We start from the raw sequence: 27,966 nt of genomic DNA, 5'->3' as shown, positions 1-27,966 counted from the left end.
TTATTTATACAGATATCCAGTAAGCCACACATCCGCTATCCACGCCAGACCTCGGACGTCCGAAAGCAACCGGTCTACAGCTCCTCCCAGCCATTTCCCTGCTGGACACCATACTCCAACAGCAATAACACCATACATGGGATCCCCCCAAGAGGTTACATCACGGCGACGTCAGTGCATGCGCTGCAGCCGAGTGATATTTCGGTGATTGGGGCGATGGGGGATTCACTGGTCGCTGGGAATGGGGCCCTCGACGAGTGGGCACTCGGTGCCATTTTCGAGTATAGAGGAGTCTCGTGGGCGGCAGGTGAGTTATCATATTTCAAATTTGTAGTTAATTAGTAAAAAGATGATGTTTAATATATGTTTAATAGATTTTAGTGAATGACATAACATAAATATTTATAACAATACACATGTGTTGAAATAAATAAAATAAAATATGTTAAATATTATAATACGCATTAACAAGAGCAAGGGAGTGGTGGAAACAACGACGCTTGGCTAGTAAATTTTATACGGAAACATAGAACATACATAATTTAGAAAACACTTCTGAGAAAATAATAATTTATTATATAACCAATAGAAAAAATATTTTTTTTAAAAAAATACGACGCCCAGCAGGAATCAAACCTGCTCTAGGATAAAAATGATGTAGGTATTATATTCTGAAAATATTTTTTTATAAATAATATCTATTTATTTATTACTACATATTATATAAATACAAGTGAATATCATTTGAAAGTGGCGTACTAGTGTAGTAAAAAGAGCAAAGTTATAAAACGTATACTCTACGTCGTAAATGATCAATTCCAGTATAATGTTCTCACGTAATAATATATTTTGATTATCAAAAGAAATGTTTATATTTTAATAGTTTTGTAACGTAAATTTAAAAGTAAAAATTCGCCCTTTTCCCTTATGGCTACAATGATACTGAGAATCACATTATATCAGAAATTTCTTTAAGGTGTGACATCATGTATGGATAAGCCCTTATTTTGTAACAGATTCGAATATTTTTATTTCCGGACTATTTTTATCAATTGTCTATCGATGTTCTAATACAGTGGTACTTTTATATAAAGTCGTATACGTCACCACGATCGTTTCTGGAATTAAAACCCGCCCCTTAATCCACTACTACATTCCCCGGCCCATAATTCAGTGTGTGCTCGATATCGCGTAGAGTTTTATTAACATTAAAATGCGCGGAACCAGATTAAGATCATTATTTTGAATGTAGAATTATTGTGAGGAGGAGAAACAGAAAAAAGAAGCTTTTTTCAATAGTGTCAGAGATAGAGTATCTGCTATGATAAGTCAACACGCAAAGAGCACGTGACGTAATAGTATAAGAGCGGAATGCACAATCTAAGATTTCGTTCCTAAGGATAAGTCGCCGAAAAGCATGACTTAACTATAGACAATCCTGAGTATAGAGTTAAGGAATCCTTAACCATAGACTACTTTTGTTATGAACACGCCCCCTTCTGTATTACCATTTACCACTGACAGCTGCTGTCAAAATAAATTCGCATGTCTATAACACAGTCCATACACTCAAATTCATTTAACAATGTATCTCAATATGGATATTGATAGTGTTAATTCGTTTGGCATGTACTTGCAGAATATTATTTTATTTTTATACGCCAGCCCGCAGAAATACAAAATACCAGATGAAGAATGACACTTGATGCTAGTGTTACCATGTTAAAAAAAAATCTTGTGGTGCCTGTGGAATCACGTATAATGACTTATAACGGAAACATAAGAGTATTATAATTAAATATTAATATGTATTTATAGTTATTGCATTTATAAAATGCAGTTGTCATATTTTTGTCATCGTTTAATAATTATAAAATAATTTACCTAATTTACCTAACGAGAATTTTTAAATATGGTATTATTTTCAATAAAAATGATCTTAACTAAGGACAGTGTTTCTGCATAGTGTTTTCTGCTAAGGAAATTTTAGTTATGACAAATGTTTCTGCATTCCGCTCTAAGCGTGTAAGATCCACGTAAAGTAACAGTGTCAGTGCATGCAGTGTTGTGACGTAAAAGACTTAGTAGAGAAGTTGGAATGTATCTACGTACGAATCAATTTATTAATTATCGAAGAAAAGAAAAGAAACCTGACGTAAGATAGTGTGTTCATGAATTTCTATAGTTATTAATATATTATTAATCTGAATTAAAAAAAACTGGAATAACTTGTTTTGTTATCATAGTGGGTCAATATAATATAATGTATACTTGGCCGTCGTCTACCAGTGATTTAGTGCAGTGTTTCTCAATCGCTGATCCGTAGAATTTTGCTACCGGTCCGAAAAAAATAGTCGCCCATTTTTAAAATGCTTATGCTAAAAATTCCAAGCAATTAAATAGATAGTTATTATTATATTTTGTCTTAATATAAAAATAAGGTACGTAATTAGGATACGTTTATAAAGAAGCTAGCTCTTTGGGATAGTCCGATACATAGAGAAAATGTTTACTATGAAAGATTTTTTTATTCCTGGCCACGTCAACCGGAAAGGTACTCGTATTTTAAGTAATATAATAAGTCAACATGCGTTATTTTAAAAGTTCAAATCGCCATTACTCTGAGAATGAAGACAATTTATCCATTAATAACCAAGTGCACTTAATAATCGAGAAATCGGAAACCTGATCGAGTTGACTCTTAATGTCCAGACATAGCTTATATAAAAATATTGTCTTAGTTTAGGAAATTGCTGGAAGAAAAATATATCTATTTTACAAAGTCATCAAGTTATTGTCCGAATTTTCAATTACCTATTAATTCATGTGAGAAAATTTTATCGGCCACTTACAAAACAGGAAAACCGCAAACAGTAGAGGTGGGACAAACTGGTGACAGTATTTCCAACTCACCTCTAGCAAACAGCGCTTTGTTTCACTATTCTATGAAAATGCAGCAGCAGATTTCGCACTCATTTTGTAAAACTAAGTATTTAATTATAACAATTCCGGTCAGCTTATAATTATTTCAATAAATAAAAGATTTTTTTTTCATTCGCTATCCGACTATTACAAATATCTGTTATCTCTATATATATAAAAATCTCGTGTCACGATGTTTGTGGTCGAACTCCTCCGAAATGGCTGAACCGATTTTTATGAATTTTTTTATGTATAATTGTTAGGTATGAGAATAGAACAAGTATATTTTATACCGCTAAGTAATTAAGGTATCTCTATCCAAAAATTTTTTCTTTTATTTTTTAGATAATTTTTTTTTTGTATTTTTTTTATTATAAATAAAATAATAAAAATTAAAAACATACCTATAACCCCAAATTTTCATCCTCCTACCCGTACCCTACCATTTTTAAATCGCGATTTTATTATTTTTGTCGTTCGTATTTCAAACAGAACGAAATTATTTATGTTGTTGAATGACAGATGGCGCTACGTCCGAGAAGATTTCAAGAGAAGCGTTGCGTCATTTTGACACTTCATTCGGCATATCACAACGCAGTGCGTGCAAAATTTTGTACGATTTATTTTAATTTATCTATTTTTATGTGCGTGTATTACAGTGCGCAATGCCAGTAAGACGCAAGGGGAGCCATTTGGGCCGTCAAACGAATAAAGCAACAAACATGCAAAATAGTAGAGCAGAAAGAACAGACGAACAAATCCAACAAGATAACAAAAACGTGCGTGTAAGCATGTCGCAATTGGGTGTATCCCAATCACAAGAGGCACGAGCTGAACGAAATCAACAACGACAATTAGAACGGAGCCAAGCGCGCTGGTTCGTAGTTAACACACGCAGAGCAAATAACCGACAACGCCACCAAGTACATCGAACATTTACATCCGCTTCGTTCCTTTGTCTCGCATTCGAGTACGAGCCAGATATTGAATATTCCGCTCATCCGAAAGTGCTAATTGGTGCTATGGACAAAGAATGGCCCCATTTTCATGCGCTCAAATTCAAACATGAGTCAGCCGGGATGTGTTGCGCATCAGGAAAAGTGCAACTACCAGAAATTGAGATACCACCAGAACCATTGAACGGCTTGCTCATCGGCACGGTTCCAGATTCAAACCTGTTCCTGAAGTCCATTCGCACATTCAATTCATGCTTCCAAATGACTTCGTTCGGAGCAACAGAAATAGTTCACAATACTGCGGCAAATGGTCAACAATTCCATTCTACGTTCAAAATCAAAGGCCGAGTATACTACAAAGTAGGCTCATTGCTGCCAATGCCAAACGAACCACATAATTTTTTACAAATTTATTTCATGGGCGGTGAGGACATCAATCATGTGGATGTATAATGCCAGGCGCATCGTCGGCGAACTGGACGCCCTGTTGAATGAGCACAATGAATTATTGAAATTTTTCAAAGCACACATGCACGAATTGCAAGGTGACAATCATGCTATTGTCATCAATCCTAATAAAACACCAGCTGGAGAGCACGTACGTCGATTCAATGCGCCTGTTGTTGACGACATTGCTGGAATAATGGTTGGCGACCGCACATCGACGAGAGAAATCGTGATTCGAAGAAGAAACAATAATCTGGAGTTCATCGCTGACACACACCGTTCATACGACGCTCTCCAATATCCGCTAATTTTCTGGAAGGGACAAGACGGATATTGCATAAACGTTAAACAACGAGATTCTGTCACAGGTAATTCATTCATAATTCATTCATTATGAACATCATTACTCATTTTGAATTGAGAAAATGAATGGTTGATGTTTTTTTGTTTTTATCGGCGGTCATCGTCTACAGCGCTCTATTCCTCTTTCTGTCATAGATCCCATCCCCACACACTTACGATACGATACATTCGTTATTTTTTTATTTAACAACCAAAATATTCACTAGAAATAATTTATATGGCAGAACAACGTTTGCCGGGTCAGCTAGTAATATTATAAAAATAATTAACGTAATATAATATATATCACTAAATTTATATATATGTACATACAACAGTTTAGTGGTCCGCAAAATATTTCTCCTATTTTCAACGGTTCGCTTGGTCTACTATATTGTAGTAAAGGAGACATGAAAAACTTAGGATATGTTTCAAAAACTCAAAATAATATCATTTTTATCTGCCTATTGTACACTATTGCATGACAAGATTTGTCTAGTGACTATCTCTTCTTAAAGTATTATGTACCTAATATATTCAAATTTAAGGTTTTTGACACAGTTTTAATATGCTTTGTTTATTAATCTATAAAATAATTTAGTTTTTTAGTGGTGTAGGTTGACTTTTGCTTTTTTGGGTGTTCACAGCTGAATATAAATTATAATATAAAAAAATATAAAGTAGGTCAATAATTAAAAAAAAAAGACTTTGTTTCAGAACCATTCAACATGTGTTGTTTGGAATTCTTAGAAATAAAATGTTAACAGTATGTAGGTACATAATAACAAATTCATTAATATTTATTTTCAACCACGTCTGATCCTAATAAGATCATAAATGGGCCTCCACAGAGTGGAGGTTTATGTTTAGATTTTCTTTTTACGATACATGGATGTCAGCCACTTGCTCAACCTATTAGGTCCATACTCTGACTCAAACATAAATATATTAACAATATGTGTATTTTTCAGACCCACGATTCGAACCTGGGACCCACGATGCTATATGTCGACGCTTAAGCCGCGAGGCTATCGTGGGTGTATTTCTTAATAAACCCATATTACTCCTCATTCCTTAAAAAAAATCTCTCAATTAAATTATATTACTACCTTTCCTAAATTACATAAATCTTTTTCTACATGTCACTGCAGCATTATTAATAATTTTACCATAAACTTAACCTAAAATTTGGATAAATACGAAGCCGTGGGTCACGGGTTAAAACTAGCAACTGGTCAAAAAAATGTTATTTTACAATGTATCTTTAATCAATAGGTTAGGCGAATAGCCAACAACAGCTGTTCTTAGTAAAAAAAGAATGCTAATACAATTTCTCCTTTATGGTGTCCCATATTATGTGCTTAGAATCAAATACGGTAATTATTTATTTAATTACAGTACACATTAAATGATTTTCTTTAAAAAGATGTGAATAATTATTTACCTCCAAGGAACAGGCAGTTTTCATCACTACTTGAGACGTATTTATTACTATTATATGTCTCATCCAGTTTCAGCATCATAAGAAAACCCAAACCACGTCATAAATTTGTAGTACGACCATAATCTTGCAAAACAATAAACTTACGAATTATATAGCGTTTGTTGCAATTTACGGAGTTATGACCTGCTTTTGTTTTGCAAAAGCACCCACATCATAATGTAGCCGTTAACACAAAAATTAACGACTGGTGACTGGAATCTCCTAATGTGGTACAAACTAACAGAATATTTTTTTCCAATGACCGAATAATGGTGAAATTATGCTAATCTGTCTGATGCGGAATAATTTCAAGAACGTGACTACTTATTATATAATAAACGTGGAAACATGATGCATCTTTTGCCAATTTTATAAATCTGATTGCCTACGAAGATTTATGGTTATATCTAAAAACCAATATATTGTGCTACTTCAACAATAAAATAGCTAGCTTCTTTTTATAAAAATATCTAAGAATTTTCTAATCGGAATATTACGATAAATATACACTGTTAACAGTAAACATTTATTAATAATTGCAACATAGTAAATAAATTTGTTATGTCATCTGCAGTAGGTATATGGAAGCAGTGGTGGGATTCAGCTGGTGACTAGAATTTCCTGGGTTTGCCAAACCAGTCCTCATACCTTTCAGAATTTGTATAAATTTTCTGCAAATAGAATCGAAGTCACAGTTTACGGAAAACGCCGATTTTTTTTAATGAAATCAATAAACCGTTTCATTAAAAAATCGATATCAATGATCTAATCAAATCTATTTTGAAAATATGCTGAGAAATCGACAAAATAACGAAATTCCAAGATTTTTTCAAAGGCCATACATATTATTTAGTACCTACCATTAGAGACTTAAGGCTATACCTCAGTTGAGGCATGGTCTAAAAAGATCGTGGCTAGGCGATGCGCGGATTGCGGGTCGCGGGTGCAAATGACGCATGCCGACCGAAATATAATATTTTGTCATATAAATCCAACATGCGTCCATTTAATGTTCTGTTTATTGTTCTATTAGTAACGATAATAATATATTCATTGACATGTTTTCTTTTTAAAGTAAATGGGTAACGTTTTTAGTCATCTTTACACGATTTAAGAATTAATACCCCCGTCGCCATCACAAAACAAATTGACGTATTCACACCTCCTCGTTCGCTCTCAAACTGCCTGCGAGTCCAAAATTTCGTCGCGCCTATAGTTGAAAATTAGTTGCCGTTTCACTGAAGTATCGCCTTAAGGGCTTTCTTCAATATTATATTATTAAGATAAAGCTGCCGTACTATTCAAAATAATATGAAGAATAATTTGATAACTTACTCTTAATTTGATATCATGGGGATATAAGGCATTTTTAGGATTAATATGATCTACTATGCATAATATTTTATGGTTACATGATATACGTTGGATATGTCCAAAGCATCGTTTGCGACCAACCGGTCGATCGCGGAATACATTTTGGTAGATCGTACCATAGAGGAATTGAGTTGTGAAAATGTAAAAAACTGTAGGTATACATTCAGTTGATATAATATTATTAGAATATAATGAATTATTTGAGATTTCTAAGGGGAAGCATAACCCATTTCTATTTTTATTTCTTGAGTACTTACCTATCAAATACACCATGAGGGAGTCCACGTGGCCTCATCGTATTGCTTGATTTGTATTGCATCACGTGTGCAGCAGTGAGGGAAAAAGAACATGTGAATTCCCACGTTTTAAACTAATGTGTAGTTTCCCCTCATCTTTGCGTTGTAGGATCTTTGCACAATAGGAGAACAATTGGACGATGGGTTTAATGGATGCCCAAAAGTAGACCAAAACTTATAATATTCAAGGCGAATGGGAAATTCAATATTTGTTTATGACTGTGAAAGACATAGATTGTTGTTCAATCTTCAATGCGCCAGTATCATCTGTTAAGACTTGTTCAAGTATAATAATGACGTGGGAGAGTATGGTAGATTACTGCCAGTTCCGATAATGAAGCCTACTTGAAGTTGGACATTCCTGGTATACGTGAATATGTATAGAGCGGAAACTGGGTAGTTAAAAACGATTCAAATGGAATAGTACAAAATTTACGTCAATTATAATGTACAGTACTTATTATATTATTTTACTCTGGATTGAAACAAGTGTCACATGAAATTTAAAATTTATATGGACACTGAATATTTAAATATTACATAACCTTATGTATAGAAATACTTATGGTGTGTTTTAATATTCAAATGCGGATATATTTTCTAATAAATTAATTTACTCTTATCTAGAAAAATTTCATAATCATACACATCAATATTCGCAACCTAATCAATATTTTGCATATTTTGCAAAAAAAAAAATCAGTCTTACCGCAACCAGTCGAATCATATGATATGTGTAAATAATATTTGATGTTTTTCGGTATGTTTCCATAAATAAAATAAATTTTAATATTATTATACGTGTTGAGGCAGTGGGGACACAAGGAATTCAAGAAAATTAATTACCAAGATGACTAAATTGACTTAAGATGTGATATTGTATATGATAAAATATGTATTAATAAGAAACAACATTAATAGTGTTAGTTTTTATATTTTTTAAATACAATTTTCACAATTTATATTATAGTTCAATGACCGGTTTTATCATACAATATTGTGATAGATTGATAATATTTTAAAACGAGATCGGTCTTGGGGGTATTTTGGAATATTTTCAATAATTAACAAAAAAAATATTTATTATTTCTGTCGACATGTATGTTAAATAATGACTTATAATATTATGCAGTTGTGAATTCTATATAACTATTTGCAATACTCTATGGTGGTGTTTCATGGTAACTATTATTGGAATGCATGCTAAGAGCAAATAAATGTTCGTATATTTTTGATGTTTTTTAGGCTTGTAAAATAATGTCGATTCCTTTGATGAGAGTATTTTAGGAGACATGGGATATCTTACTTAGTTAAAACATCCAAAATAGATTTTAAGTTTCTATATCATAATAATAATATTATTATATAATATATATAGGTAGCAGTAGCGTAGGGTGGAGGTAGGCTGTTAAGATCCGACATAAATAGTGCACATTCAACTTTGTTAGTCACACGTAATTGTTTTTATTAAACTAAGACTTTTTATTAAACGAATTTACAGATGGTGTTGGTTTTTTTCTTAAATCAATTAAACTCTGCTAAACCAAACCATAATAGTTTTGGTATATTTTGGGTGACACGACAAAATTGTGCACACTTTTTCATTCATACTGATTTGTTTTCGTTGGAATAAGAATACATATTTCACATATTGTGGGTTTATTTGTTTTTTAATTCATCAAGCTTTGCCAAACCATAATCGATAAAAAATATTCTCCAATCTATAAAATATCTAAAATTATGGATGGTTTAATGGCATAATTTTAGATAAGTATTTTATGGATAAACGAATATTTTTTGAGTACCTACCTATTATCTATCATGGCTTGGATTAGGAAGGGTTTAATTGAATTAAAAAAAATAATAAAAACTACGAGTATCTACAATTCTCAATATATGGAAAAAGAAAACACTCCCCGAAGAATGGAAGATGGGTATTATAGTACCTATACTTAAAAAGGGGGATAAGACTAAATGTGAGAACTACAGAGGTATCACTCTCCTTAACACAGCGTACAAAGTTTTTTTCAGTATTCTATATGCAAGATTACTTAGGTTTACGGAGAGCATCTTGGGAGAATACCAGTGCGGATTCCGCCCCAATTGATCCACCATTGATCATATTTATCTGATGCGGCAAACTATGGAAAAGGCGTATGAGTATAATATGATTTTGTAGCATGTCTTCATCTACTTTAAACAAGCTTTTGACAGTATCAACATAGAAAAAATGTTGCATGCACTAAAATTACTAGGAATCCCCTCAAAGCTAGGAAGACTGATACATGTCTCCCTAACCGAGTCAAAGGCCGTCATAAACATACAAAATGAGCTAACGGACCATATTTTGATTGAGTCTGGTGTAAGGCAAGGTGACGCACTCTCCACCATGATGTTCAACCTAGTTCTCGAGGCCATAGCCCGTAAGGTTGACATAAGGGGTTGTGTTAACTCTAACACATCCCAGATGTGCGCCTATGCTGACGACATAGTCATAACTAGCCGATCCAAACAAAGACTGATCGACCATACCACAACATTGAAAAAGGAAGCAGAAAAGCTTGGATTAGAAATAAATGCCTGCAAAACAAAATACATGGTATCCACGCGAGAGCAGGGTCCACCTCAAAATATCTGTGTGGAGCAGCAGGTATGGGAAGAGGTTCAGAGCTTCACGTACCTGGGCTCTAACCTAAACACACTCAATAAAACAACAGAAGAGGTGAACATACGACTCATAGCTGCTAATAAGTGCTTCTACGCCTGTAAGGGTCTACTGAGTTTGAAAATCCTAAGCAAGAATAGCAAACTGCTTATCTACAAAACAGTTATTCGACCAGTAGCTACCTATGGCTGTGAGACATGGTGCCTCATTCAAAGGGAAGAACATAAACTGGCCATATTCGAAAGAAAGATCCTCAGGAGAATTTTCGGGCCCACATTGGAAAATGGAAGTTACAAGATAAAAATGAACCACGAGTTGGAAGAGTTAATAAAACATGAAACGGTGGTGAAATTCTGTCGATCCCAAAGACTAAGGTGGGCTGGACAGGTTGAGAGAATGCCTGAGCACAGGACGCCAAAAATCATGGCCTAGTGGATCCCACAGTGGAAACGGTCTAGGGGCAGACCAAAGAAGAGGTGGGCTGACTGTATCGAAGAGGACTGGAGAAAGATGGGGGGGGGGGCTGGAGACTCGAGAGGAGCAGCCAGGGAAAGGAGCGTGTGGAGGACAATTGTAGAGGAGGCCAAATCCCGCCCCGGGATGTAGTGCCGAGAAAGAAGAAGAAGAACGAGTATCTACACGTCATTGTAGTTCAATGAAAAGAAATACGTTTGACTGTCAAAGTTTAGTGTGCGCTATTTATGTCGGATCTCAACAGCCTACCTACATACTTCGCAACTGATAGCTAGGTATTACCTACAGTCATATTTTCGCAAACAAATTATACAATTGTTTGTAAGCTGTTACCCCTATGCAAATGCATGTGAACACATATTTTTATAAACCGTTTGTTTACACAAAAAATATCACTGGAAAATTAAATGCAGTTTAAATAGTTTACATTGTATAAATTTGCGCGATTTAATCAAAACAACACTACAAGATTACGTATTGCTACTACCAGTGAAAATGTATAAAACCTGCAAACGTGCCTATACTTGTTTGTTTGTCACTGCATCATTTATACACGTTGATCATCCACGGTGGAATACTCAAATGGGTGTATATATAAAAAAAAACCTTTGGAAACAGTTTTTAATCAATGTCTGCATGCTGATGTATATACCAGACTTATATAATATATATAAGTCAAACCATTCTTACGCAAGAAGACCGTTTAGCTTAAATATAGTATAATATATTCTGCACTTGTCTTAGTTGTGCTCTTTAATGAACAATTAAAATATACCGTGACCAGTTTTTACACTTCTAACTTTGAGTATAAAATAAATCCGCGTATAAATAAATATGAATATTATGTGTACCATGTCAGACTAACATACACAATCTAGTTGTCACTTGACGTGTCCCAGAGCTTTCAGTCCCTCAATACGATACACACAGAAAGAACTTTGGAAACTTTGTGAATATAATAATAAATGACAAGAAAAATTTCATAACCTTGAAATAATTTTGATATACAAGTAGAAAATAACTGTCAATATTTTGAGCTAATTTTGTTATCTCACAGTTGTCAGTTATAATATAAATGTTTAATACTACCTATATGGCATAATGCCACAATATAATGATAATATTATTACGATTGTCTATTAGACGTGCGTAATATACTCGTAACGTCACAATAATTCTCATTCATGCGCTGTTAACCATATCACGTTAACCACATATTTAACCGTATAAAAAGAAGTTAAATGTAAATAGTAAAGTATATTATAGTAATAGTATAGTATTGGATATTATTTTGAAATATGTGGTTACATATGTACAAGATAAACGTGGATAATGTTTGTTTTGAAATAAAGTTATTGACAAGTTTATTATGAAGGCTTATTAATATTTGGGTGGTTTACAATAATTATGGATCAAGTCCATCAAAATAGATCCTGAAATATTTGGTTCTAAAGTTAAAACTCCTTTTGTAAAATCAAGGAATGTTTTCACTGTATAATACTTACTATTTTTTGGTAGTACATGGATCAATAATTTAAATAAATAGTCGAAACATAAAGTATATTCAGGGCATTCAGGCTTTATTAATATTAGCAAATTAATATTCTTTTTTACTGCTGAAGGAACTGTCAAAATGGACATGATTCCCATTCAATTGGATGTCTTATCAATACTGTTATTGCCAATTATGTGGAAAATTGTAGAGCTACAATTGTGATATTAACACGCAATATAGAAATCTGTTTTATCAAGCCAACTGAAACAAAAAAAAAATCGAATTTTATGAAAATTAGACTTAATCCATAGTTATTGTGAACCAACCATTTCTGTGCCATAACTTTTATTGGATATCGGCGATGATTTTGGACATCACTTCCACGTCTATCGTTGAAAAAGAATGTAGACCTGAGTTTTAGCCAGTTTAGAGAGATTCTAGGGCCAAAACGTTATTTTCGATGAGCTTCCTGACTTTAATCTACGCAAATATAGCGTGTGTTTAAACTAAATCAGATATGTATATTATAATAATTACTATAATATATTATATTATAATAAGTGAAGCTTGAACGAGTCCCCCAATTCGTGATTGTGGTAAGATTCAGACAACGTAGCACATCAGAGTCATACAGCATGTATGCCTTATGGGGGGACATGCTCAGCGTAGGTCAAAATGGAGCTTTTGTTCTATTTTAAAAGCATGATCCTGGACATACCTTAAACGTTGTAGATAATCTATTTATATAATTTTGAAGCCTTATTATCCTTTATATTTATTTTAAACATTTGATGACTGCATAAAGTATTTTTATTACATAAAATAGCGGTGTTAAGATTTTTTACATTTATTAATTTTTAAACGCATTTATAAAACCATCAGTATAATTTATATTGACATTATTAAAGCGAAATATTTACGATAAAAAATTATATTGATAATCTCTGTGATCCCAAATTTGACAAGAATTAGGCATTTTATTATTAAAAAATGGGCAAGATTAACACATTTGAAAATAATTCTAAAGATACTAACTTAAATTTAAAATGATGGGCTACTCTAATAAGATTAATTTAGTATAGACAATACATATTACTAATATATTTGATATATTGACCATTCGAATCACCAAATGATCATACTCACTTTCACTCCCATGATAAATTTGATGAATAAACCAGTTCTCAGAAATTTATTGGATACGATGTATTTTATTCTTTGAATCACAACGCACTAGTTTATAGTAAGATGTTGCGAAATCATCAAAAACAACCGACTTACGTCAGTATGAATAAGAGTTGTAATCTGACAACGAAATATCTTATATCCGGGATTAGTATTTCCAATCCCGGATTTGTTAAATAAATACATGAAATTTTGATTGTTTTGATAAAATAAATTTCTGCATACGACACATAATTATTTTAACGTTTTAGTGTCAAACTATAATACAGCTGTGAAAAATTAAGTTAACTAATCGTGCGTTGGTTGATTTCGAGGGTATCTCATTGCTGTCTCTACTTTCGAATCCAAGGGTGAGTACTTGATAACAGGTACTTCGTTTACGGTCGGATTTATTTCGACACTGCTTTATACATTCGACAAAACGTCTTGTTAAAAATGCGCCAGTTTTAAATAAAATCAAACTGTCTCTTTATTCAATTCAACAGAACTACTTTAGGAACAGTGGGGTATTAATACTTAGTAAGTACTTAAAAATATAGGAGCTCAAAGTATCAGACAAATAAAAAGATGTCAATAAAAAATAATACTTATTATATTCTTTCTCATATAAAATTTTAAAAGTGAACGTATTTCAATTACATATTTGCTAATTAAATAATGATGTATATATTTTTTTTAGATACGTGGGATGAGTCAATCATAAATTTAGAACAATTTATTGAGGACAAGCGGCTACCTACTTACTCACTTTTTTTTTTTTTAATAATCGCATCAGTAATTCTGAAAACATTATTATTAGGTTCGTTACCAAATTTAAGAGATTTAAATATTCCGGGTCAACGAATTTGACACTGTCCGAGTGTTTGCGATTAACAGAAGTAAGTAAGTACTTAAATTACTAACGTGTACAAATTTTGAAGTTAAAAAGCGGAAAGAATTATAAAATGTTATTTTGGTAAATTAATTAGCTATTATAATGTAAATAATATGTATAATGAATTAAAAACTGTTAGTGTTTATTTCTAACCAGCGGTAAAATATATGTGACATCGTAATATTCATTAACGACATGATTTTTTAACGATAAAAAAGCATTGTATTCAAAATGATTGCCATTTTTTTATAAACCTTTATTTAAGCTTTCAAAAATCTCACAATTAGATCTTTGTTTCTGTTGAGTGTTATAAATATTGTTAACCCTGTTATGTCTTATTTTAAGGTAGAATTTATTTGTTTTGAGTTAATCGGAAAAAAATTAAATGCGCAAGATTGACTATAAGGGAAAAGTCAAAAAGCTCCTCCTGGATACACGTAACATTATTTACTCGGAGGTTCGTGGCGCAAAAAGAGTACTTGAGTTCTCACGAAGAGACGCTTTACGTGGCTGGGACGTTATGTCTTCCGGATGCCGGCAGAGAGTGCGATACTTTGTACTAGTATAATACATGAATACTGCTAGAAATACCACAAATTGTGTGGAAAAAGGTGATGTTTTTAAAATATCATCTCAATGTGCTTCATATTATTATTCCTAAAACTTGAATAAACCAACAAAGTTCTGACTAAAAATGTTAAAGACAATATTATTATATTGAGATAGAGCCTAAAAAAATGAAAATGAGACTAAAAAGACACTTTGAAACCTCTAATTATCATACAAACTCTAAAATGAGAGTGATAAAAATATTGGCACTTAATCCAATGATTTTTAGAGGGAAACCACAGAAGATTCTACCTTAAAGAAGAATCTCTACCTTTGACCCGGATCCTAAAAAACTGAATTAAGGCATTTTATGTAGATAAAATACGTGTTTATTTAGAATGTGATCTATGGTGTTTATTACAATGGTATTATGACATATTTTTTTAAGATAATACCTATTAGAATATACAAAGCACGCGTTTCCGCTTGTTAATAAGTCATCTTAGCCAGTGTAATAGTTTACTATGTTTTACATTTTTTTGCAAACCGTCAAAACAAAACAATGGCACTAGATTAACACTAATTATTATTTAACTCCGAAATCATGTACGACAAAATAAAATGATAATTCTAATTCCAGGATGATTAAAAAAAGATTTATTTGAGGAAGTGGTAAACAAAGTCATATCACTCATGACCTTTCCGCTAACAATAAAAAATAAAATACTCTTCTATAAAGGTAGAGCCTAAATATTATAAAAAAATGATAATTTTGGCCAGTATTTGCCAAACTATCGCTCATGAGTTACGAACGCTATAGGTATGTCATTGGTACATCCCAGTTAGCCATATTTGTTAGGGTGCTCTTTGGGAATTTTAGTAAAGTACCAAATAATTATTTTTATTCACTTTTTCCATAAACTTAACTCCTTCAAAATGTCGAAAATTTTACTTGCTTGTATTAAAAATTAATTATTTTTGTTATACAATATAGTTATAAGCAAATATAAAGATAGGACTTTCGACAATTGGACACAATGTTGACATTATTTAAGATTACCTATTGTTCTGTAAAAAAATATGTATTTTTCACTTATTTCCTGTCGATTATTGGTGAAAATAATATTGTATCGCGTAAAATAAATCACAATATATTATTATAGTAAATTAATAATACTAAGGACCAGCTTCGTCTACTTCATTGAACATTTTCAAGTGATTTTTTATTGAATATGTAATTATACATAATGAAGATTTAGTTCCCCAGATAAATTTAGTTTCAAAAGTAGCTTGCATGGTTATTGTATTTAAATATTATTGGATTAAGATAATTTTATTGTATAGTGCAAGATATTATGCAAAATGTGCACAGAGAGGAGATAATGGTATTGGCCTTATTTTACTATTGCACAGGTACATATTATGTAGAACAACTTAAGGTTGTTAAAGAAAAAAGGTTTTTCGTAATCCTCAGGTTAAGTTAGGTTAGGTTAGGTTACATTTTGCATTATATATTGATTTGTAGTAAGCCTAACACTTACTCTCTTAGATTTATTTGCGAGAGACTGAATTGAAATAACAACGCATTGCATTAGTGTCACAACCATAAAAGAAAAACAAAGAACCCTGTGCATTTCTACCACCACCTGCCACGTTTTCACACCCTTTTAGACGTAGATATACCATGGCGTAACAAATAAGAGGCGATTTTCAAAACTTTTGTGATAAAAGCATTACAATAAAAGCATAGTTGTGAATGGAATACACTGAAATGTCCAGGATATACAATAACATAAGTACTTAGAATAATATGACAAATTATATTAAATCAAACAAGATATCGACAGTAGGCTGCCATTTTTTTTATTTGCCAACAAAGCATTCAATGTTGCCAATGCAAAAAATATATTTTTATTTATAGTTTATAGCTGAAGAAAAGAATTGGTTAGTACACGTGGTGGAAAGTAACGATACATTTTCGACATTTAAATAATATTTTATCGTGGCCTTCAATCCAGTATTGATAATAATATTTTTTGTCAATGTTATTACGTAGCTTTAAATAATAATTTGCTTCCTTTTTCGTATAAAAATATTCATAATAATGGGGTTAAAGATTATTAACCATATTGGTAAACAATTGAATATAATTGTTTCCGAGTTCAGAGTTGAAAGTCGATAAACCAATCGCTTTGGATATTTCTGTTATGGAAATATTTTTTTTTAATTTATGATACAAAAATAATCGTAAATCATAACGATTAATTTACTATGTAGTATTGGGTACTACCAATAATTTTGGCGAAAAATATTTTTTTTTGTTAATACTGAATTCAGGGCCGAGCCGACTGCCCAGCCAAATAGAAAATGTTCATAGTCAGAGTGTTATAATCTCATGTAGTGTTGCCAACTGTCGTTGACAAAAAAAAACTAGACGGGGTATGAAAACAAGCTATTTGGCAGGGAAAAATTCTAGAATTTTTGAAAATAAAATTGCAAGTAAATTTACTTATTCTACCAAGAACGAAGTCAATACCTATCGAAAAAAGTGCAAAAATCTAAAAAATGTTGATACGTGTAAAAATAACACATTTTAACAGAAATATATTTAGAAAATTGACAACAAATACCTATATTATGTCAACGCGTTCGAGTTTTGTATCATGTTTGAAGACGAGAGCTTCTTTCTTGTGGGAAAGGCATAGATAATTAAATAACGTACCTTTTAGATGAATAATTGCTAAATTATTATTTATATACGCGGAGATTCTGAATAATAATATACAAAAAATATTAAATAATGCATGGAATTGTTTCATAGTGTTTTATTTCTCACTAAAATAGATACCGACCTACCTGCATTAAGTATCCGATAGTCATATATTTAATGCGCATGAAAATAAATAAACTAAATGTCTAGCATTTTTAGCGTCAAATTTAAAGCTGTTGGAGGCATCAAAAGACGCTAGTAAAAACACTACAAGCCAGATGCGTCTTTTGCAAGCTAGATAGATGTTTATCGCAAAATGCTAGATTTGGCAAGAAAAACACTAAATCTCATGGTTCTAAATTACATTTTAATAAAAAAAAACGGAATGATTCCACAGTGACATCCCGTGGCGGTAGGTAGGTCATGCGTTGTGTACAGGCGGCACATTATAAACGGCGGAGAATGAAGGAATGAATACAAATATTACAACTTTTGAGAGCAGTGGAGGTTTTCAATGAAGCAGACGATGCAATCACTTAATAAGAAAGTATCAACATCTTAGTTTAAAAAATTATCTAATTATAAAAAAATCATATATTGTTGTATTGTAATGGCAAAATTTTCACAAGGATGCCTCCAAATCTATCAGCGCATCAGGCTTCCACGTACCTAAAAACCACCACTGTTTGAGATTAGGTTTCATGAAAATGCTTTAGAGTTTAGATGCGTATGTCAGTTTAAAGATTTATGTGTGTTTATCTGTTTAAGGGAACAATTTGTAACTAAAAATGAAAGGGGACATTCTAAGTCTGCTTAAAGGTGACACTTTACTTATGGTCGTCACTGTATAGCTATTTATTCTGTCTTTCCATTGTATTCTAGTGGTTTTTATTACGTATTTTTTAAGTATTATTTATACACAAATTTGATCTCAATGAGATATTATCGAGATATGAGACTGTGATATCGACAACGGCATAGTATGTATGTAAAAATTTCTGTACACGGTATTTGATACACGTCCTTCTCGAAATGCTTCGAAGTGTATTACAACACATTTCCGATTTATAATAAAATTAGTATATTAATAAACTTGTATTATCAGCTAAGTTCATCTTTTAGAAATTTATTTCATCGACGTTGCTAACCTAAATAAATGAAGCTTCCCCGTTATTGCAGATGTTGTTATGAATAATTACTATCTCCGTATGTTCTAAGTAGCTGACTTATAATACTTGCATTCAATTTGCGCTCATATGCAAAGTCGGAAGTGCAATCTGTCTGAGAAAACACTCTGTTGGGCAATTAAATAATTATATTATGAATAGTACTTAATAAGATTGAGATGAGCAAAAACACGTAATTCAATGAACCTCATAGTATTATCTATGTATGCGTCGCGTCTATGTATGTGTTACTGATCAGGTATCGGTAACTTTTGTATTATCGTCGGCGTCAATTTTTTAATAGTTTAGATATTAAATTTCTTTTATTTTGTTAACTGTAAATTCATGGTGGACTGCATTGTATTGTTGTTTAATTTAATAAAACGCATTTTTTTTGTTGTACTTATTCCACTTTTAATCAATAAATTAGGACCGGTTTCGTCCGCCACTACAAAAACAATTTGCGTTTTATTAAATTAAACAACAATAGGTATTAAATTAAAATACCATATTTACACTAATCGAAAAAAGGATTCAAAATTATAACAACTTATTAAGAGAGTTTTGTTAACAAACATTAAAACGTAGTGAGTACAAACGAGTACCTATCTACAGAAAAATTTATTGCGCTCAATTAATATATAATATGCAAGAAACCTATTGGAGTTTAGCCAATCCCTTTTTCCTAAGTACGTTTGTAAATTTCTCTATTTTGAGTTTTGCGTTTACTTACGTAAAAGCTAATGAATTAATCCATTTTTACTGCGGTGTGATAGAAATGATTAAATCTGACATCTTTGTATTTTTATCATTCCGGATCTTATTTGTTGTAAGTGAGATTTATTAAAATAATGTTGTTGTCAGAGTATTCCCGATGGGAAAGAATTAAGCAGATTGATAAAATATGAAACCTATGGAAGAAGGACGAAAACTACACATTTTTTTTTTGATAATCAAAATAGGAATTTTCTCCTAAAAATTAAAAACATCTAACATTATTCTACACGTATTGGAAATAACAAATGGTGCATTGGTCTTGATCGTGTGGTCTTTCGCGTGGTGACTGTCTCTCCTATATAAATCTTCAAGCGTAAGCGAAACACGTTGTTGTCCGGTTGTGAAAATTGGTAAACGTCAAAATGCTCTGTTCTACTGTGTAGTTGTACTGCAGATATCGCACAAATTTCAATTATCGTGTGAAAATTTAGAAGCCACAGAACTTTTTTTATCCATGCATATTATCTTGCAACTTGCATGATAATATGTGTTTACACGTGCATTTTCTTATTGTGGCTGCGATAATACGTACTCTCAAAATTAAATCCATGCATGTGTTAGTAAACGGTGTATTACTCTAAGTAAAAGTCAAACGAGGAAACTATCTATGCCGGTGCTGCATTGCCGACCTCTGTAGGTTACTCTCTTCACAAAATATTGCATGTGAAAAATCGTGAAAGTAATAAAATTATTATTCATTATGTTTATTGATATTGTAAACTCTACTGAATGCGGTAAATAATGAAAACACACTGTATACAAGTACCTACGTATGTGTATGACCAAGATAGTAAGATAACTGCATAGTTATGTGAATCGGTATAATTTATATTTCGCGGGAGTTTATATACTTTTATGTATTTTGGGGTGCTCTTTTTGAATTTTTACTATGATACTCGCGCCGTTATTGGCTATAAAGACGGGAAATAAATTCTTTTAAAGAGTGTTATGATTAAAACTCTTATCTTTTGTACTTTATGATAGAATTAGTTGTTGTAAAATAAACAAGAGACAATTTCCTATAATTTATATCCTACTAATTATATTTTGATGTTAGATAAATGAGTCAGGCGCAGGAGCAGGCACCACAAATATTCGACTATATTGAGAAACAAATACTTGAATACTTGCCAATCAGTATGCGTCAGGACAAAATCAGCTGTTTATAATACAGTCATCTTTTTATGAAAATAATAGCAAAATTTATATACATGTAGATATTCTTATCCAACGCTGGAATGCAACATCACTGTAGACGAGTAGCAAAGTGGCATAATATCGGATGCTACAGCCATGGGTCGAAGTTCTCGTAAAGTCACATGATGGTTTTGAACCATGTTTAGATCTGAAGAGTGCCACTAATTATGGTTAAGTAAATATTATCTAGTGAGCATTTTTCGTAAGTAAATAAATGTTAAAAACATTGATGGAAGATTTCCAGTATCTACACTAAAATGTAGAGCTCATTTTTACTATGCTAAGTAACAATCGGTTAAGTACGTGTCCTATGTATGAATAACCACGTTTAATGAAATCGCTTCGGATATTGATATATTCCACTTATTTGAGGGTGAATTTAGGTGGACGTTGTTTTATAAGTTTTTAAGATAGGGTCTATCAATAGTTAACCCTGTGTGCTTCAATCTACTTTTATTTTTGTTATTTTATTTTATTTCTTTTGTTATTTTCTTATTTATAGTATTATTAACTCGCATTTATCTATGCTTTTATTGGCATTCGATGGCCATTAGATATAATTATCATGTTCAAAATTACTAACAACCACCTTGTACGAAAAACCAAGGAAATGGTTTTTAATAATTCTAAAAAAAATTAGCATGTGATTTAAATGTTGTAATTAAATAACTGGTCCGCAGTGAATGAGTTAAAAAAAAACACTTATTTTATGTCATGTCGTGAACGGTTTGAATTTATAATTTGTTATGTTCAGTACCTATATTATGTAAAATAAATGTATTTGTTTTGATTTGATTTGAACATTATTATGAATTAATATGCATATAGTTGTAGATGAAAACAGTCCCTAAATCATTATTTAATTGTATGTAGATTGAAACCGCCGAGTCATCCGCCCCTCGTTTAAGCCGAATTGAAAAATAATTATTATATGTTTATAAATTCGATAAATTGGTGTCAAAATAGGTAGGTGGGTGGGTACTTTTATTGTCAAGGTGCGGTATTTTTTTTTCTTCATTCAGCATTGAGAGTAATGATCAAAAGTCCATTAAAATGTGAATTACCTACAGGCATATTTGAATAAAAAAAGATTTATAATATGCATTTAATGACATGTAAAACTATATGACTTTATAATAATGTACTTAGTTAGGAATGTATCTACATATATTATTTCGTAATCGGTAAATAATAGTATTAGGTACCTATATTGCCAAATATCGAAAAATCATGTTTTTACACAAATGTGTTAATAATAATTTTCTAAACCAAATTATTTATAATATAGGTATTTATATAAGTTTAATGTCTCTTGAGTACTCATATTTGATAATAGTACCTATTTATATATAAATAATTTCAAATGTCGTGATATCACATCACGATCAATTTTAATTTACACCTACATAATATGTTCGGTAATTATAGACAATTTTATTTCAACTGTCATGATTATAAGGCATCTTGTCTTGATTGTTTATAAATACTGATAATTAGTCTTTAAGAGTTTGAAAGAAAGAATCTATGACAGTTTTCCAAACGAGAGCGATGTATATTTTTTATATTAATTTATCACAAAACATAACTGTGAAGTGTTTAGGATTGTGACTAGTTTGTATAAAGCAGGGGTGGCCACACTTTTGTTTTCTAAGATCAACTAGTTGAAAAAATTATTTATGGCGATCGACTGATATCACTTGTAATTATATGTATCATGCGAGAACAATAAAACTCCATTTTTTTATAATTCAAATATGTACCTATTTTGAAAATATATTTTATAGATTGATAGAAGATATTTTATACATATAAAAATAACGATACAGAAACATCGAATTAACGACAGTAATATAGGTACTTAAGTAATATTATTATGTCTTTCAATTCTAAAAAAAATAAGTAGGTATACATTAACTGTAATTTCGACATAATTACACAATTTACCTGTATATCGAATATTAGAAATTTTGTTGTAACCAAGATGCAACCCTTCATCAGGAAACATACTTAAAACAAATTCTATACAATATGAATTATCATTTAATTACATCAATAATCATATCACATCAAATTGCATCGCACAGCCATGTATATGGAAAATAGCGCCACAGGCGACTATTTTACTATTCGAAAAAATTTGTGGCTTGTGTTTTTCTTACTTAACTGGTCGACCAGCTACGACGGGCTTCCCTCAGGCTAGAGCCCTGTCAGACCCCCCCTTGTGGGAGCCATGCCTGCTGGTGTATAATGCAATGATAACTGATAAAAGTGGGTACTATTGCCTTATTTTTACATAAAGTAATAAGCCCAACACGATTCCCAACCATAACAGGAACTCCATCAGTCGTTACCGATACTAGCTTATGAATAGGGAATCGAGTATGATTAATATTTGACTTAAATGTCTTCTCTTTTGGACCGTTCCTCCATTGGTAAAACTGTTAATAATTCTTCTGAAGCAAACATGTATTTAAAAACCAATCGAATAAAAACGCATATTTGTGCAATATCCGTGTAATCTACCGACTAGTCAAATTGCAAGGATAGGAATTTACATTATTTATTTTATTAATGTTTTCCTGTAGAATTTCTTTCAAGTTCTCATCACTTGTGTTCATCGCATGAGTGTATTTCTCGATAATGTATGTAAGAGAAGAGATAAGAACTAGCGGATTTTAAAAGCTGGAACATCAAGTAGTTTTGACTCATTTGAACAAGAAATAGTACAATATTATTATTATGTCTGCAATCGACCAAAAATACTTTCGCGATCGACGCACTGGCCATCCCTCTTATAAAGTATAACTTGGTGACACGCAAACATGTTGAAGAAAATCTTTTCATATTTTATAGTCGAAGCCTAAATATATGAAAGTAAAGTAAACATCTGATATATTAATTGTTATATTATACACTGTGAAGAGATTCATAAATGTGCAATTTATTGGGGTTGTAAAAACAAAAAGTACTATGATAGGAAAACTACAGAAAGTTCAATATGTTAAAAAAATGGTTTTTTTTTAAATCATTGGTGATAAATGATTATAAGATTATTTCCGTTTGTCTCCAGGTGGTGACTCAACATGGAGAGATACTATGACGTTACCAAATATCCTGCGGGAGTATAATCCTCAGCTCACAGGATTCTCGACTGGAGTAGGAGAGTTCAGAAATCCAAACTCCAATCTAAACATCGGCTTCCCGGTCTCGTCAGCGATGGATGCGCTCATGCAGGCTAAGGTGAGAATAATAAACCTATTTCCAGTATTTATTAGCCCATTCTCGTTGTTAGAGAAAAAAATTGATGTAGTCGCCATTCGAGGTAGGTAGCTGAAATTTGGTTAACATGTATCCCCCAATCTTCTTATTGACAAAAAAGATTCAGTGATCCGAGTAGTGCAGGATATTTTATGCAGCGGTCTAGTCTTAAGCTAACAATTATTAATATATAAAATTAAATCCAGATTTTCTAGACATTTGAAATATTTGTATATGTCTATAAATTTGCGATGGACAGAATATAATTAATATTTGTATTTTTATTGATTCATTATTTTTAGGCGCTCACTTAGGTTAATTAGGTTATTGGGTTTAATATAAAATAAGTTATTCTAATTTATTATAATAATGTTGCATGCATGATTTTCGTCAATATTGATGGTGTATTTAAATAATGATTATTTGTATGATCTGTCCAAAGAAATAATCTGAACATTTTTAGATATTATTATTTGAGTCTTGGGTCGATTTATTATAAAACATACTATTCGACTGGCAAGAAACCTCTTTTTGGGGCGGTTCAGTCCCATTACATTGATCATACAATCTAACCTGAATTTTAATTACACCAGAAAAACAACACGTGCATAATATAATTGGAGGCAATTAGATTTTTGAAAAAAATGAGATCTTACGCTTATTTCTGAATTACGTAGGTGATAGTGATAATGCTATTAATAAAAAAGTAATACCACCTAATTTTTACACAAAGTGTTTTTATCGTTTTTTTTTTCTAAAAAATTGTATCCGCCGAATATGTAACTAATTTAGTGATTCATTTTATTGTTTTATAATTTTATTAAGTATTATAGTATTGGATATTTATTTACATCCCAAATATCACTACACTTATTTTTCCAATATAAGTAGGTATAATATATTAATCAGATGCATGAGTATAATATTATAATGCCGTATCACACCGTATCACATTCTCGCCTAGACGTTTCGTCGAACCACTCGGCGAGACTTTACAGTTTACCTGATAGGTACTATTAATTGTTAACTAGGGGGCCGAGCGCCCCTACTACACTCTCGCGTTCGGCCTCGCTCGGCTAGTGTAGGTGAGAATGTAGATAATAATAGAGAATATAGCAAACGTAATTAATTAATTAAATGTAATGAATGATAATACGAGTGCTTGTTTCGAAGTCTACAAATGAAGTAGGTAACGCGCCCTGTTGTAGATAATCGACGTTGTTCCTAGTTGCTATAATGTGAAGTATTGCCAGTATGAATAAAATAGGTTTCCAATTCGCTACAATAGCATTGACTACACTGTCATTACAATAAAGCTGATGCTTTTATTACAAATTAATAAAAAAACAAAAAAAAAACACAAGCAGAATCGTTTCAATACTATTGACGATATTACGTATATAATATTATATAACATAATGTTATTATGTTTGTACTTAATATTAAAATGTATTTATTATTGAATTCTACTCTTTTTTTATTATCTCTATATATATAAAAATCTCGTGTCACGATGTTTGTGGTCGAACTCCTCCGAAATGGCTCGACCGATTTTTATGATTTTTTTTAATGTATATTTGTTAGGTATGAGAATAGGTCAACAAGTATATTTCATACCGCTAGGTGATTAGGGTATCTCTATCCAGAAAATTTTTTCTTTTATTTTTTTGAAAATTTCTTTTTGTATTTTTTTTATCATTTTGCATCAAAAAATACTTATAACCCCAAATTTTCACTCTCCTACCTCCACCCTCCCATTTTTAAATCGCGATTTTATTATTTTTGTATGAACAAATTTAACCGTCGTTCGTATTTCAAACAGAACGAAATTATTTATGTTGTTGAATGACAGATGGCGCTACGTCCGAGAAGAATTCAAGAGAAACGTCGCGTCATTTTGACATTTCATTCGGCATATCACAACGCAGTGCGTGCAAAATTTTGTACGATTTATTTTAGTTTATCTATTTTTATGTGCGTGTATTACAGTGCACAATGCCATCAAGACGCAAGGGGGGCCATTTGGGCCGTCGAACGAATAAAGCAACAAACATTCAAAATAGTAGAGCAGAAAGAACAGACGAACAAATCCAACAAGATAACAAAAACGTGCGTGTAAGCATGTTGCAATTGCGTGCATCCCAATCACAAGAGGCACGAGCTGAACGAAATCAACAACGACAATTGTAACGGAGCCAAGCGCGCCGGTTCGTAGTTACCACACGCAGAGCAAATGACCGACAATGCCAACAAGTACATCGAACATTTACATCCGCTTCGTTCCTTCGTCTCGCATTCGAGTACGAGCCAGATATTGAATATTCCGCTCATTCGAAAGTAATGATTGGTGCTATGGACAAAGAATGTCCCCATTGTCATGCTCTCAAATTTAAACATGAGTCATCCGGGATGTGTTGTGCATCAGGAAAAGTGCAACTACTAGAAATTGAGATACCACCAGAACCATTGAACGGCTTGCTCATCGGCATGGTTCCAGATTCAAACCTGTTCCTGAAGTCCATTCGCACATTCAATTCATGCTTCCAAAAGACTTCGTTCGGAGCAACAGAAATAGTTCACAATACTGCGGCAAATGGTCAACAATTCCATTCTATGTTCAAAATCAAAGGCCAATTATACCACAAAGTAGGCTAATTGCTGCCAATACCAAACGAACCACATAAATTTTTACAAATCCACTTCATGGGCGGTGAGGACATCAATCATGTGGATGTACGTTGCGGCTACAATAGCCTCAAATCGCCTAATGCCAGGCGCATCGTCGGCGAACTGGACGCCCTGTTGAATGAGCACAATGAATTAATGAAATTCTTCAAAGCACACAGGCACAAATTGCATAGTGACAATCACGCTATTGTCATCAATCCTGATAAAACACCAGCTGGAGAGCACGTGCTTCGATTCAATGCGCCTGTTGTTGACGACATTGCTGGAATCATGGTTGGCGACCGCACATCGACGCGAGAAATCGTGATTCGAAGAAGAAACAATAATCTGGAGTTCATCGCTGACACACACCGTTCATTTGACGTTCTCCAATATCCGCTAATTTTCTGGAAGGGACAAGACGAATATTGCATAAACATTAAACAACGAGATCCTGTCACAGGTAATTCATTCATTATGAACATCATTACTCATTTTGAATTGAGAAAATGAATGGTTGATGTTTTTTTGTTTTTATCGGCGGTCATGGTCTACAGCGCTCTATTCCTCTTTCTGTCATATATCCCATCCACACACACTTACGATACATACGTTATTTTTTATTTAACAACCAAAATATTCACTAGAAATAATTTATATGGCAGAACAACGTTTGCCGGGTCAGCTAGTAATTAATAAGAATCGAGAGTCGCCATAATAAGACAGGATTTTTATATTATATTTCCTAAGTGAAGAGATCTAAATATTAATTCTACCATTATTATTGATAGGTACATAAAATAAATTGAAATTTTAATAGTTGCTGCTAGGGAATCCAATCCCGAGCCGAAATTTTGATCCCGGGATTTCGGGATTAATATTTGACAATCCCGGGATCCCGGGACTGGTCCCGGGATTGGCATTTTTTTCCATTGTTAATATAATTTTTTTATATTTACAAATAACATTGATAAAATCGGTCAAAAATAAATCTAGTATAATACTATTAGTATTATACTATTTTAGACATTTATTTTTAATATTGTATACGTTCAATCTTGGAAATACATAAGTTTAATGGAGTAAATAATATTGTAATATAAATAATAATGTGAATTTAATATGAGAT

At 32.2% G+C, this 27,966-nt stretch overlaps 1 protein-coding gene across 2 annotated transcripts in view; it reads left to right on the top strand.

Moving 5' to 3' along the window:
- Nucleotides 1-27,966, top strand: part of LOC147079247 (phospholipase B1, membrane-associated-like) — a 204,212-nt gene that overhangs the window by 77,916 nt on the left and 98,330 nt on the right. For both annotated transcript variants that reach the window (XM_085954866.1, XM_085954876.1), the window contains 2 exons: nt 13-307; nt 23,983-24,152. In XM_085954866.1, the coding sequence (XP_085810992.1) occupies nt 13-307; nt 23,983-24,152 (465 nt within the window). The remainder of the gene's footprint in view (nt 1-12; nt 308-23,982; nt 24,153-27,966) is intronic.

This window comes from Rhyacophila brunnea, unplaced genomic scaffold (assembly GCF_057557595.1).
Source record: "Rhyacophila brunnea isolate RB1 unplaced genomic scaffold, BYU_Rbru_1.0 scaffold_10, whole genome shotgun sequence".
NCBI classification, from domain to species: domain Eukaryota; kingdom Metazoa; phylum Arthropoda; class Insecta; order Trichoptera; family Rhyacophilidae; genus Rhyacophila; species Rhyacophila brunnea.
The sequence above is the reverse complement of the archived record's forward strand: the minus strand, read 5'-3'. Positions and strand labels throughout refer to the sequence as shown.